Source organism: Anas platyrhynchos, chromosome 3, assembly GCF_047663525.1.
Source record: "Anas platyrhynchos isolate ZD024472 breed Pekin duck chromosome 3, IASCAAS_PekinDuck_T2T, whole genome shotgun sequence".
Classification (NCBI taxonomy): Eukaryota; Metazoa; Chordata; class Aves; order Anseriformes; family Anatidae; genus Anas; species Anas platyrhynchos.
This window is the reverse complement of record NC_092589.1, coordinates 99,402,272-99,417,973: the sequence shown is the minus strand read 5'-3', so window position 1 is coordinate 99,417,973 and position 15,702 is coordinate 99,402,272. Positions and strand designations below refer to the sequence as shown.

General features: G+C 37.0%; 1 protein-coding gene across 14 annotated transcripts in view; it reads left to right on the top strand.

The window, feature by feature from the left end:
• DLGAP2 (DLG associated protein 2) overlaps nt 1-15,702 on the top strand; it is a 471,424-nt gene that overhangs the window by 364,353 nt on the left and 91,369 nt on the right. For all 14 annotated transcript variants that reach the window (XM_027455147.3, XM_027455135.3, XM_038177139.2 and 11 more), the window contains one exon: nt 10,089-11,158. In XM_027455147.3, the coding sequence (XP_027310948.1) occupies nt 10,089-11,158 (1,070 nt within the window). The remainder of the gene's footprint in view (nt 1-10,088; nt 11,159-15,702) is intronic.

Sequence of the window (15,702 nt, the reverse complement as noted above, 5' to 3'; positions counted from 1 at the left end):
ATCTCCACTCTGACAGCCCTCAGAGGTACTGAGTCTGCTTTTACACTGGTTCTATGGAGAACAGAGGTGGGGAGACTACAAGAGATACCCACAAAGTTTAACTTTAGCCTGGTGAGGCAAGGGCAAGCCTGTCTGTAGCTGTTGTCATCAGTTCCCATGGCTTTATCCTAGACCACAGAAAAACAATCATATCTGAACTGGAAATCCTGGCTGCAACTTTCCCAAGTTCTAACCACAGCACTATCCTTCTTCCATATAATAAAATTATGTAGACAGAGAGTTTGGTATAGAGGTGTGGAAATCTTTTAAATTTATGGGAGGGTTTAAATATGAGACACCCCAACAACTGTCTCTTGTTTGCTCATTGAGACTAGCTGAACAGATATTGCAACAAAAAAAAACAAACAAACAAACAAAAAAAAAAAACACTCCAGAATACTTCTAAATAATTTAACATCAGATCCTTGCTTTTCCTCTATCCAGAAGCTGTAGTGTAGAAAATTATGGATGTGATGATCAAGACCTCAGAAAATGTTAATGAAGTAATGGGGAGTGTTTGTCAGAGAACAAATTTTGAACTTATGCTCGAGTGCAGATTTCTGTGAATTGCTTTCGTTCACAGAATGGAACTATATCATATGGCCTGAGCATCATATACAAACATACTAAATATTGTGCATTTTAATTATATGCTGTTGGCAACAAATGATTGCAAACAATCTACAAACCAGAAGTTATTTGTAGAAATTAAACACCTCACAATATCAGATAACTCTGCAAAAATCCCATTAGGCCCAAGGTCAATTCACAAACACAAAAAGATATTTGTAAGGGTGTAAGATTAATCAAATGGCTTATTTATTATGAATTATTCATCCGTTTCTACTACCAAATACAAAAGAGTTTACATATCTGTTACTTTGCCAAGAAGCAAAATATTTTTGGTCTAAATGAGATATGCATTCAGACAGGATTGGCCAGATGAGGAGGTTCCTAAGTTCAATAGCAGAGGAAATATTTTTTCCAAACAGAAGCTTAGTCCAATTGTTAGACCACAACTGGAATACTAACTCCAGTATCTGCACTAGAATGAATGAAAGACCTTTTCAAGGAAAAGAGAGAAAGAGGACATGAGGAGAAGGTGATAAAACAGCTTGAGTTATATTTCACACTTGGATTGTGGGATGTTAGCAAATGAGGGACGTTTTTCTCTTCCTCATGCTCTGATGACCTCTGTATCACCTGGATATACAGCTGATCCTCAGCACTTACTTTTCTGTAGACAAAAGTACTTATGTTTCTGTAGACAGCTCCAGTGAAGATGAGAGACTGACTCATCTGAATGCCTCACTGTGCTTGCCTGCTCCACTAAGTGTCTTCCCTTCTTTGTCTCCTTTTAACATGATAAAACGTGCAGCCTTATAACGGTATTCCCTTGATGGGCAGTTTAAGTGATGTGCTTGTCAATCCCCCAGAAAAAAAAAAAAAAATCATGCTCTGCCTCCACATGTTTGTTATGGACTGCTTAAACTCTTTCTAGAACAGGACAGTTGATATGGGCAAAGTCAAGGTGGTGGAGGTACTTCCAGCGTGGATGTGGATGACCACAGCTGTGCCTCACGGTGCCAGACACTGATTCAGTTTGTCTTCATAAGGGGCTTTGTGCTACTGTGACTGTAGCAGGATAAACACCAGCAAATACTCTTTATAGAGTCCAGACTTTCACTACTGAGTTCCTTTTCACCTTTCACAACAACTTTCTTGGGCCATTCCATTTCACTTTTACACATTTCTACAAACTCATTTTCCCTTTATAAATAACCAGCCAGCATCATTATGTCTTGTCTCAGATTTGGTATGGGTGCATGGTACTTACACCACCACCACCTCATTCCAGGAGCAGGGTTCACAGTTTGACCCATCATTTGGGTGCTAAAGGTTGCAGGAAAAAGCAATGAATATCTGCAATGTTTCTCACAGACCCAAAATAGAGCTCAGTCAGGCAGAAAAAGAGACAGCACCCTCATTTGAAAAACTCCCAGTCTGAAGGTTATGGAAAGAGGGAGATTGTCTGCCTGTTACTATGGCAACATGTTTAAAAGGGAACTTGTTACCAAGCTGCTGTTTCTTCCTGCACCCCATAGGAAAATCAGGATGAGACCTCCTCCATCTCAGTGGGTTGAGCAGAGCAGAAAAGTTCACAATACAATGACAAAGCAGCAAGAGCTGGCACCAAGGGTGTACAGCCAAGCAGATAATGATGAACACTTAAAAGTGGAAAAAAAATAAAAATGTTTTAGGTTAAACCAAGGCTGAAACTTTGAGATTTTTGGTGAATTTAAGGCTACAAAGAACTGATGCTGAAACAAACAACCAAACAAAAAACAAATGATTTTCTTAATAATTTTCTTCAGTTCTGACAATTTAAAGGTTGCTTTAAATGCGTTATTTATTTATTTTTTTATTTAAGTAAAGGGTATTTTGAAATAGAAAGGTATTTTAAATTGAACAGCCGTATGTTCTCTGGCAATAATCAATGCTTCTGAGAATTAATGCTTACGTTATTTCATTCCCAAAAGAGCTCTCAACAAAATAAGCGAATCTTTAAAATACACTCTTTTTTTATGGAATAATAGCAGCAATTTAGAAGGAATGTATGGTAAATATTTTTGCTTGGATATAGAAAGTTCTTGCAGTCCCCTCAGAGAGTGGTACTACAGAGAATGGTAAACTTCCTGTCATAAATAGTCATGAATAAAGGGCAAATTAAGAAGAATTTCAGAAATACTAAGCAAAAATAAATAAATAAATAAATAAATATAAATAAATAAATCACTCAAGGGAGAAGTTCATATATACCAGCTTTATCTGTTACATTTATTTTTCATCTGATAGAAAAGAAATCTTGGAAATTTGGTAGGTCCAGCTGAATTGCTGGTCCAAGTGGTTTGGATTACATCTTGGTCTCACTGGCATCCATGGCAGGATTCCAGAAGAACTAGTTTCATACAAGTTTCATACCCCCGTTCCATCCTTTTTCCAAATGGAGACCCTTGCAGGCTTTTTGTACATTTGGTCCAATTCAAGATGAGCTGTGCTTTCTGTGATACAGAGCCCTGATCAGAGGTGATCCTCCTCAAGTGACAGTATTCATAGGTAGCTAAACAAGAACTTTTCTCAGCAAATGTTTATGACTAACTCCAGTCCCAGTGAAGTTAATGGGAGATTTGTCATTGCCATGTGACAAGGATTTCCCCTTTTCTTCTGGAGTTATGTGCAGATTCCTCTATAAATCCTCAAGCTCTACTACCCAATTACTCTAGCTCTCTTTAATTGCTTAGGTGCATAGTAAACACATTTGTCAGAGTCTCTGATGAGAAAATGGTTGCATTTTAATGACACAAAGGGAATCTGATTGTCCCCTATATTTATACTAATAAGATCCAAAATTCTCTGTTTTGGGAAAATAAGTTTGTAAAACCATATACAAGAAGGAACAAAAGAAGTTTAATGGTGTTGGGCTGGCATTTCTGGTCAGTATTTGAAATCATCATAGACAATTTTCTTGTAGCCTGTTTTTAAATAGCACTTACATAATGAAGCCTTGTTTAACGACATACAACTGTATTTCTCCATATTACAGGAAAATTTTTACACATTAGTTTAGATCAATCAAATCCTGATACTTTATATTTTTGTCAATAGCTTCACTGATCACCGTCTGTGAAAAAGTGGCAGTCATGAATCATTTTGTGGGCTTAACTCTGTCACAGAACTGTTGTAAAAATGAATAGTGGTGATGTACTTTGAACGTGAAAAGCACTATGCAGATCTGCATGTTACATACTGATCAATACTAGGACATCAAGCCAATGGAAATCAATTTTGCATCACACTCAGGGCTCCCTGCATTCCTCCACTTCAACCCTCGGAGCTTCTTGCAATTCCCATATTTCCTCTCTGGGATTTCTGTCCTGTTCCTTGTTGCAACCTTGGAAGCAACATTGTGCCTCTCATTTCTCCCAGACAAGTCAAGGTCCCATTCTTCCATCTATAAGGTGTGGGTATGTTGTCAATCCATGTTTCCTTTCTTTTCTTTCATTTCTCCTTTTTCATTTATGACATGCCCCATTCTCTGTTCTAAGAGGTCTGTGTTGTAATCTTACTTCAACATGTCCCTGGTCACTGCTTTCCCCATTTACCAAGTTGTTGGTGTTTATTTCCTACCAGTTAATGCTACTCTGTGTTCCCCAAAATTCAATATCTCACCCCCCTACCCTACCACCACCGTCATATCAAAGATCCCGTTCTCACTCATGAACATTCCTTTACTATACAACCGTATTATCTCAGAAATAAATCCATTGGGCTGTTAGTTTGCCAATCTACTAATCTCTGATTGAAAGATGGATGGAGCTGAAGTAAAAGAATTGTTGTGCTGAAAGATATAATTGGGTGCCATGAAATATTTGTTCCACCTGCAGGTATCTGCGTCAGTGCTCAAAACTGTGAATGTACTAAATACATGGCAGCACTCCACATGCTCCTTATTTTTCCCTTTGGGTTTTCTGACTTGGCTCCAAATTATTATGTTCTGGTCACTGATGCAGTTTTAGGAATAGAATTTGCATGTACATTTTTATCTAACACAGGAGTTATAAAAAACATCTTATCCTTGGTCATTATTCATCATGTGGTTCCACTGAATTAGCTTGGGCTGTCAAATCATTTTCCATATTTTAGCATTAGACGTGTGCTTCAGATCACCTAACTTTAGATATTTATGATGTAGTTTTCTGCATTGGAACCTGTCACCCACATCTTTCCCTATAGTCAGCAGAGATAAATATGTACTTGAAAGATGGTATTCATCCGACATTTTTGAGACACGTAGTTCAGGCTGAGATGAATCATGCTGGTTTCTCACATTCCAAAATAAAACCACATCCAGATGGCCTATTTGCAATAATTCTTGGCCCGTGCTATGCTTGAAATCATATCTACATTTTGGTTGGAAAAGTCCTATTTACATTGTCTGAAACTACAATGGCAACCATTTAACTATGGACTGATCACCTCTTACAGCTCTTTTTAGTCTACTAGTATAAACACTGCCATATGTGTCTACCACAAAGACCACTCAGGGTACTGAACAGACAGGCATTTATTTTTCAGGCTTGTTTCAGGTGCCTAAGTGTCAGAACAAGACAGGAATTCAGATACAGCCTGTGACTCATGTTTGTTTGATAGCCTTGAGCATTTTGGCGCTTGGCTTTACATCCTCAGAACTGCCTACTTCTCTCCTTTGACTGTACAGGGACACTGGATGCATAGATGACCTTGTTGCTATATCCCTCGTAGAGCTGATTATCTGTTTTTGAGGATATGCTACCCCTCAAACTTCAATATTTCAAGTAAGCAGCCTGAGGTGTTAGATGGGAAGTCACAAATAGGTAGTACCATGTGCTGTGCAAATGCATCAAGCCAATGTAACAGAAAATACAAGCCATCTTCTAAAGCTGGAGGTTAAAGCCAGGTAATCACTTCAATTCCTCTTTAATGTAAATTTTATATGAGGTATTGTGCTACATAGATAGGTTGAAAATCTCTGAATAGCAGCTTAGGGCATTTCCAGAATTTCTTCCTTGCACTTGTCAGGTTAGTCACTCATCTAGTCCCTGGATGTGTTCCTTTTCATGGTTAGGAAAAAAAAAAATCACAACAAGTTAATAAGGAAAGAGTGCTCATCTGATGCTGGGGACTGAAGTCCTTGGACAGACAAATCTCCAGCTAACACATTTTATTTATGCATTTGTAAGATTTAATACGTACTTATTTGATTAATATACTTGATTTTAAAACATTCAATATTTGTATTAGTTATAGGTTAGGCTGTGAGGATATTTTTTTTCATAATACATTCCAGGTATTATAATGATGCTTCACAAGCTTACTTTCAATGCATAACAGACAAAAAATATTTGTAACAAAAAGATTTGTGGAGACATACACTTGTTTGAAAGTCAGAGATTCCCAGTGCTTTTGCACTGATTCTTTTCAGCAGTGTTCCAGGAACTCAAAGATGCAAAATCCTAATTTTTCATTGCTTCAAGTTTTTTTGTCCCTTTTGCCCTAGCACATTCACATGCAGTCTAATTCATCATTTCAAACAATATTGTTGGTCATTGTATCTCTCTTTTTTCCCTTGATACTGACTGACACAAGGAAGAAGCTTGAATGCTCTATAAATTATGACCAGTCCCTGAAGACATAAAACTAACATCTGCCTTGAATATGAGAGCAGCTGTTTTAGCATCAGAAAGTAGAGAAGAATAACCAGGAAAAAAGAGCAGAAAAGGACATAGCCTGACAGGGAAAGAGGTGTAAAAGACAGGAAAGGATACAGGAATCCTCGAATACATCAAGGTTAAAGGTTTACTTATATTTGTGCAGTAGTTTCCGGAAAGAAGAGCCTTGAGAGATTTTCAGGGTTTTGGAAATACCGGATTCTCCATGATTGAACCTGAAAAAAAGAGCTATTCCCATGCCCAACTGTATTTTTATCTTATTCCATTCCTCTGTTTGCTTGGGGTTATGTTTGCTTGCTGTGTTCCTTCAGTTCATTGGTTCTGATGGTGGCAATTTCTTTAAGGTACTAAACACATTAGTATCCTCAATTACTTTGATATTTTTATAGTGATTGCCCTAAGAAATTATAGGAGCTGATGTAAATAACAATAATAATAATAATAATAATAATAATAATAATAATAATAATAATAATAATGCATATATTGTTATCTTCAATAAATATTTAACATTCCAGTCATTATCCAATCTGTCATTACTGGATTATTCTGGCATTTATTATTTTTATACAAAATGTTATGATCTTATCTTTCTCTTTAAACAAATCAGGAAAAAAATATATTAATATTGTGGCTTTACATATTTTTATGAATCAACTGAGCTGTGGATGTTGACCACAAACACACTTTCAGCTTCTTACAAATGTTAGAAAAGCATGTTAGCTTAATTGAATTTTAAGCCAGCACATTTTTCTTTGTGTTTCTGGCAGGCTAAGAGCTACCACATGGTCAATTACCCTGGCCTGGTATCATACAGTAATTCATTCAGCCATAGCTCAACTGTTTCTTTGAGCCCTGAAACAGACCTCACAAACAAAGTTGAATGAATAGAACAAAGCACAGGTGACTTGACGAATATATATATAATAATGCAAAATTTTGAAGATTTTAAGAGGTTTTATAAGAAGTAAAGGTGTGTAAAAACAGGTTTGATGTCCCAAACAGATCCCAGACTTAAAAAGAGTGATAAATTTAGAAGGTGCACATGTAAGTAATTTGAGACTTTATTTAGTATCAGCTACTCTCCCTGGCAGATTTTAGAGGGGAAAATTACTTTTGGAAAGTACCCCTTTTTAATTCAGTTTTTAATTATTTTGATTATGCTTATTAAATGCCTATAGCAGTTTTCAGCTACTATATCTCAAGCACAAAAAAAAAAAATCAAAATTTCCATGAGGCACATAAAATGCTATACAACTATGAAAACAACTTACAGAAAATTGTATTTTTTCTATAGTTGCACTGTGCTTGAATCATCAGGAATCATGAGGGATGGAAAAAGCTGTTAGATTGCCCATTGCAGTGCAATCAAGTTATGCTGTATCACATTCCTAGGGAATATATCAGGATGAAAATGTTCAAAGTCTTCTGGGCTGTGTTTGATACTGTGTGAGGCCAGTAGTTCTGTTCTAGGGAGCTCGTTTAAATGAGTTCTTTGCTCCTGGCTAGCTCTTTCTTTCCTTCTGCATGTCTGCCATGCCTTTTTGTTTTGTTTTGTTTTGAAATGCAATGGCAATTCACAGATGTAGTGGAAGAGTTACCTTCATTCATAAATGTGCAAGATGGTGATGAAAAGGCTTGGGGACGGCTCTTGTGTGTCACTTTGACGGAAGAGCTTCCTTCCACCTCTCTTTGACTCATACAGCTGTGAAAATGAAAACCAGCAAATCCACAAGCATTTCAGAAAACGTTGCCTATGTTCCAGTTTACTTTCCTGTAAAAGTGCCTTCCACATCTCATAGGATTGTAAAAGCTAATGCAGTAATTTCTGTCAGGTGCTTTGGAAACCCTTTGTGGGAAGTAAAGTCTAAGTTCAACACATTGACCATTATTATTCCCCTGATAATGTCTGGTAATATGCTGGGTTAAGTGCCATTTATTACAATGCTGCTTATGTGGCTGAATCCCAAAACACTGTTATAACTTACTTCTTTGTCTATATATAGCTGTACTTTTAATTGGATGATCCAAAATATGTTATTTCAGGGAAACAATTATATTTCATTTTTGCAACTATATTTATGCAGGGTATTATAAGCTGAATAGTACAACAGATTGGGTAATGAACAGTAATTAGCTCTTATTTCAATGTGAAAAACTAAGTAAAAGAAACTGTTAAAAAACAAACTAGAAGCAGAAAAGGATATGTACACATACATATGCCATGAAAAAGTCTAGAGGTGAAATTTAGACACAATTCCATATTTGACTTTATTGTAGCAGGATTGCACCAAGGATGAAGATTATTTTATTGTTTATTAGTTTAATTCTACATTCATTTTAAAACATTATGTGGAGGTTTTTGAAATTAAGATGCAATAAAATTAGTTAAGCATCTACCACTACAGGAAATGTATAGCATTTAGGTTGTAAGATTGAATGCTGAATAGGTTTTGATTTGTTTCAGGACAATATGCAGGTGTTGAGATCTCACCAGCATTGGGAACTTTTAGGACAGATTTTATATATGCTTAGACATCACTCAGAGTGCTCTTTGGCTAGTGTTATCTCTAGAGGTTGGTACTCAGTGTCAGGTTATATTGCTATATATAACGATATTCTCTGGTTTCCATTTTGGTCCAGGCCTTCAAATTCTTTACATCAGGTACCTGTGCAAGATTGCTTTTTAGAGCAAATTTACAGAAAGACTGTGCTAAGTGGGTTGTAAGCATAAACACATGCATCTGTCTGATCCTCTAAAGGATTGTCATGCATCCTATATGTTTGTCTGATTTTGAATTGTTGCTTAAATAAGCTGAAATTGAGGAGGGAAAGTGTTTGATTTTTTGTTTGTAGCATTTGACAGCTGCTAGGAATTGCATGAAATAAAAGAATATCAAAGGCTCAAGTATCCAAATCTTTACTTACAAGCTACATTTATTGAGTAATCATGCTTCTTTAATAACTACAGTTGAAGCACATGATCCATAGGAACAAATAATCTAGTATATAATAATCAGTAGAATGTACCTAAAGATATTTGTTCTCTCGGGAATAACAGATTTTTAAAATAAATATTTTGTAGTTTGTGTATCAAAGAAAAAAAATAGTCTAATAGACATGTTTGTACATGTATGGGAATAGTGATAATAGATCTGGACGAATGATAATACATGTTCAAATAGTATGAAAAGATTATTTGTAAGCCATTTATTGATATAAAAATTGAGCTTGATTTCAGCATGTTCACATTCTTTTTCTTTCTATTTATTTTTTTGTGTTTACGAACAGTGTACTTGGGATCTTGAAGCTGAGATTCGTTTAAGAAAATGAAGCTGTGTGTGATAAGGAAATGACTCTTTACATATCTTTAGGTTAATATATCCAACTGAGGAACCCCAGGAATAGAAATCAGACCCACATTGTTTAAATGGCTAGACACAAAGCTTGACATATGAATTCCAAATATCAGATAATAAACTGAATACTTGAGTGTATCCATTAAATGCATTTGAGTAAATTTGCATAATGAATAACTTCATGAAATTGTAAAGCCGCTAGCAGACAATTTTGCAGACAGGAAGGAGACTGCATTCACCTCATAAATTGCTTATAGTGAGTAATTTTATCATTTTAAAATGGTGAATGAAATCCTATGAATGATGAGACTTTCCACTGAGTTTATAGAGAAAATTAGTTTAGTTTTGCAATGTACTTGGATTTTGCAAGTTAATCTTTTAATCAGACAGATAACATACATTTTATGTGTTCTCCTGACAGACCAGCAGTACTCATGGTCGCCTTCTCAGCACTTCAATGAAGAAAGATACTCTCCTGCTCCGAGGAATATGAAAGGATTATCTGGCAGTCGCAACCAACCACAGTTATGTTCAGCTCATACTTGTGGCTTAGCATCCCCTGAAGATTGCGAACACACCCACGACCATATCCACCATGGGCAGGAGCCAAGGCAATCGTATCTTCTCAGCCCCACGGAGAGTTGCCCGATGGACCACCATCGTTGCTCACCACGCAGCTCCATTCATTCTGAATGCATGATGATGCCCATGGTAATGGGCGATCACATGTCAAGTAGCACTTTCCCCAGAATGCACTACAGCTCTCATTACGACACAAGAGACGACTGCGCCATGTCTCACGGTAACCCTAAGATTAACCGTATTCCTGCGAATCTTTTGGACCAGTTTGAAAAACAACTTCCTCTTCACCGGGATGGTTTTCACACCTTACAGTACCAGAGGACCTCAACAGCTGCAGAACAACGCAGTGAGAGCCCAGGAAGAATACGCCATCTCGTTCATTCAGTCCAGAAACTTTTTACTAAATCTCATTCTCTGGAAGGATCATCCAAGGGCAATGTTAATGGAACAAAGGGAGACAGTCGAGGGGATGACCATCATCATGGGCACCATTCCAAGCATAGCAAAAGGAGTAAAAGCAAGGAGCGAAAACCAGAAACCAAACATAAATCTGGAATGAGCAGCTGGTGGAGCTCTGATGATAATTTGGACAGTGATAGCACTTATCGAACCCCTAGTGTGGTAAATAGGCACCATACGGATCATATATCCCATTGCTACCCTGAGGCACTCCAGGGACATTTTGGGGATCTCTCATTGAAGACTTCCAAAAGTAACAATGACGTGAAATGTTCAGCTTGTGAAGGGCTAGCAATGACCCCTGATGGTAAATACATGAAAAGGAGTTCTTGGTCCACGCTTACAGTAAGTCAAGCTAAAGAAGCTTATCGCAAATCATCACTGAACTTAGATAAGCCTCTGGTTCATCAGGAAATCAAACCTTCCTTGAGGCCATGCCATTACCTTCAGGTAAGAGGAAGACGTTCTTAATATTTGTAATGGAAACAAAAACACAGTTGATGTCATAAAGTCATTGTAAAAATAAAAGGGTCCTGTGCGTATCTCTCTTAAGTGTGTCTGTATGGAATTCAGACATTCCATGAAAGTGAAAAAAATCCTGCTTTACTCTTTGTGTATAAGGCACAGGTAAAAACATATATAAAACTGGTGTGATATAAATTAGTTTAAGGTCAGTGGATTTGTTGTCATCTTCAGAGTTCATGTTGCACATCTCAGAAAAATTCATAAATTAAATTTTAAAAGGGCAGTTCACCCAAAGTCTGGGGCTAGAAAAAAAATGTGTCAAATACAACTGAAGATGAGTGATTTTAAAATCGGGTTGTGTGGAATCCTATTTTTGTGTTCCTTTTCTCCAGGTTAAGTAAGAAGACTAGATTTACTGGCTTACTGATTTGCTTTTTCTTGATGATGATTACTCACAAAACTCCATTTAGTGACTGGGTATCCAAAATCATGTTGAAGTGAGCCTCTTTTGAGTTCATACTATAAGCCATCTTTGTTGAAAGTTACATGAGATCCTTGGGAAGACAGATATCTCAGGTCTGGTACTCAGACTATTTGTGGGAATACACGTTTTCTTTAGCAGTTCCCACTTTCTCCTACATTTGAACTCAAACCTGCAGCTTGCTGCCATTTGCCACCCCAAAATCGTGCTAGTGTAGCCATTTATGATGCTGCACAATGATTTGGATCTTGAAGTGATAAGGTTTTAAAAAAAATGTTCCAAAATATGTCTTTTCGGATGTTGACATCACTTACATGGCCTAGGTCCAGCACAGTCCCTTGACAAGTGTCATTAGCACATCAGGCTGTACAGAGAACTGCACTGGGAGCAGAACAGGAAGAAGGAAAAGCTAGGAGGGTAACTTCTTCAGCTGTCATTGCTTCTGGGAAAAAAACAAACAAACAAACAAACAAAGAAAAAAAAACTATTGTACAAATATTCCCTTTGGTGTTTTTAACAAGAACAGCCTACAAAGCCAAAGTTGTTCTGAGTGCCTTCTCTTTTTGTTTCCTTTTAATGAACTCTTTTCCAGAATTTAACTGATTCTGACATTAATGTGGGCAAACTTCCACTCCAGATTTATGTATTTAGAGATCTCCAGTTCCTGTGGGCTCTGCAGAAGCCAACAGACACAGTGTTATCTACCTCTATGTAGAGCTCTCTTCCCTCTGAGCAATAGGGAACCAATAGTAATGAGTCACAGCTGAAGGGCCGAATCTTTTCAAATGCACATGCAGCCATCCAGGGTGCACATGCAGCCATCCAGGGTCAATCTCCTTGCTGGAAGAGGAAAGGTTCCTCATAGCAGAGAAAGGAAAATAATTACTTGCAACCCTCATAGCATTTCCATGCAAACTGATTCCAATTTAAGCTGACATCTGTAATATTTTTTCATATCCAAGTACAGTTCTTATCCATGTAAAACAGACTGCCCTTCCCTAGAAGTTTTTAATCTAACTCAATGAGCCAGAACTGGAAGTGCATCCTGTGCAGAGACTTCGACTTCTGTCTGTGTTACAAAATCAAGGGTATAGCTCTGACATTAAAGAAAAGTTTACATTTTGCTGTCTTTTTCCTTACCATCCCATACTCATACTTCTACACGGAGAACTCTCGGCCCTCTATATCTCTGCTGGTGTCTTGCTTTCCTTTTCATCATGTTTCCTTTTTTTCTTTTTTCCCCGTCTTTACACCTCATTTTTTCTTTGTAAACTATTTTTTACTTTTCATGAGCCTTGTTCTTACTTCCAACCTGTATCAGCATACTCAAGTGAATGTGAAACACTGAGTTCACGAACTATCACTAAGCTTCAGGTTAAGCCCAGTGGGGGCCTAGGGAACAGAAACGCCCTTTTTTTTTCTTTTTTTTTTCTTTTTTTTTTTTTTCAGAATTCTTTGTTTTATCCTTTTGGTGAATTTGGGATAACTGAAACAAATTAGCAAGTTTCATCAGCTGGTAGGTTCAAGCAGCTTAAAATCTAGGAGAAGTGAATTTAAATTTTTGCTGCTCCAGTGACTTCATCCAGCTTTAACCCTTTTAACAAATTGGATAGTAATCATTCCCCAATTCACAGAGATGCTAGAATGGCAATCTGTCAAGACTTAATTGCTCAATTACTACAGTAAAGAATCCAAACCTTTGTCAAAAGCAATAATACTAGGAATTATATATCAGGAATATTCTCATTACAAATTTTTTAAGAAAAATACAAGTTCTGCAGAATCTGAATATGCCACTCAGAACACAGATACCCTTCAAACTGAGTGACTGGCTTACTCACTAGCCCAAGGTCAGGAAAAGAATGAAGGGACCCCATTCTGTCAATGTCGTAACTACATGCATTGTTTTGAAACTTCTACTTTGAGGGATGCTGCACTGTCACAATGTAATCATTAAGACCCGAGATATAAGACTCATTATTAGCTCTGCCATGAACTTTTTCTCTGACCCAGGAAATGTAATCTGTTAATCACCAGACATTTCAATTACTCTGTCTGCAAAACTGAGGAAAGATATTTAACTTTTCTTACAGCTGTGAAGTAAGCATCAGTAAATAATGGTTGAATTAAAATAATCACTAGGTTCAGAAACTGAGAATGGTAGAGAAACATCTCAGATTCCTAGCCTGGAGAGTTTACTGCCTTGCTCCAGAATATCTGGAAATTAAAATATTCAAGGGATTATCGAGGTGATTGTGCAGCAGCAGATTTCCCTGAAGTGCATAAGTGAACAGATTAACATAAAACAATTGGGCCTTTGTAGGATCTCTGTGTTTATAGAATTAAAACATTAAAAGGCATTTCCCCTTATTGATGTCAGCTACATATTTTTAAATTCTTTTTAAAGCAAAACAGCAACATCCTAGTCCTTCAAAGATCTTATATATGAATACATACATACGCTCAAGCATAATAAAAATTATTTTTTATGTTTATATATTATCAGTGATTTTTATATATATAGTTCTTACTCTGCTATGTATGTATATGAAGATTCACTGGATTTGACTCACTTTTCTTCTTGTTAGTCTTCTTGTTATTTTGTCTTTCAACACCTCTATAAAATATTGCTACTTCTGTTTTCCACTTGAGAGTTTAGGAATACAGAGTCCCAAACTGTAAGTGCATGGCAGTGTCATAGTCCAGTACTTGACACCATGATCTCTCTGTTTCTGAGCTTCCATTTTGTCTTCCATAGTAATTACTGAGCTGCACTTTCCTTAAAACTTTTGAAGAGTGAACAAGGTAAATTTCTTTCTAAGAAGTGCATTTGTACCAGATTCACAGTTGATGAAAACAGGAGATGAGAAAAGAGGTTTAGAAAGCCTCTGTGTTTTCAAAAAATATATATTTTCAAAAAATATGCCCAGGTTATATCTCATATTGGAAAGCAGGGATTTCTTTAATCTGTCTGAGCCTCATCTCTGGCTATTTTTCTTAGGGTTTCTCATGTCCCTGTTCCTCCACAGTCCTCATAGCTGGGGGAGCTCATTGCTTGGGCCGTGTGTGGGTGCATGTTAGAGAGGGTTCAGCCAGATGACCATACTGCCCTCCACACCACCCTGGCCATTTGCCTTGTTCCAGCAGAGCTGCTCACCGGTGGCCATTTTTGTAGAACTAAGTTGGTAGACATAAATCTCTATGAAGTAGTATTTATTTTTCTGATCTATACCTCAGTCCCTGACCAGATTTGCGTTACTCCTTCTACAGTGGAGATGATGGGAGCTTGCAGAGAGAAGGGAGAGGGGCTGAATGTGAAGCCCCTTTGGGCTCCAGCTAGTTGTTAAATCAGCTTAGCTGCAATGTGAACCCAGACCAGTTGGCTAGCAAGCCGGTCAGTTCAAGAGCAGAGAGCAGCCGTTTCGTAACTGTACACTGATAGCATTTCTTAAATTCTTGTGAATGATTAGCAAGTTTTTACCCGTGGGCCTTCAATTTCTGTTTTGAATGTAGACAATTACATTTCTGAGAACCAAAAATTTCTGTCATTTCCCTCCATGGGCAGAATAGCCCATGGAGATCACACATGCATTATAAGCATACCTTTTAATAGCTTTAGCTACAGTAACTGCTACTGCTTCCCATAACATTTTGATTTTAATATAAAATATGTAACAACAAAAAAAAAAAAAAAAAAGATAAATGGGTTTTGAGATCTGTTTTATCTTCATTGGTTGTTTTGGTTAATTAAGTTCAACAGATATACACTACAATGACTGATTAATTTTACCTTGACATGAGTATTAGTGAAGATTAAAGATTTTCAACAGGAAAAAAAATGGATATGAACTAGATAGCTGTGCAAAACTTACGAATACAAGAATGTTGCTTACAGTTTCCAGGACTGAAAAACCTGTGAATGCTAGTTAAGGAAAACTAATTCCTACAATAACACCAAAAGACAGGCAAAAGCATAGCAGTCACCATCACTGAAGTTCTGGAGCACAGTGCTATGTGTCCCTGATTAATATTCCTCCCTCAGCCATTC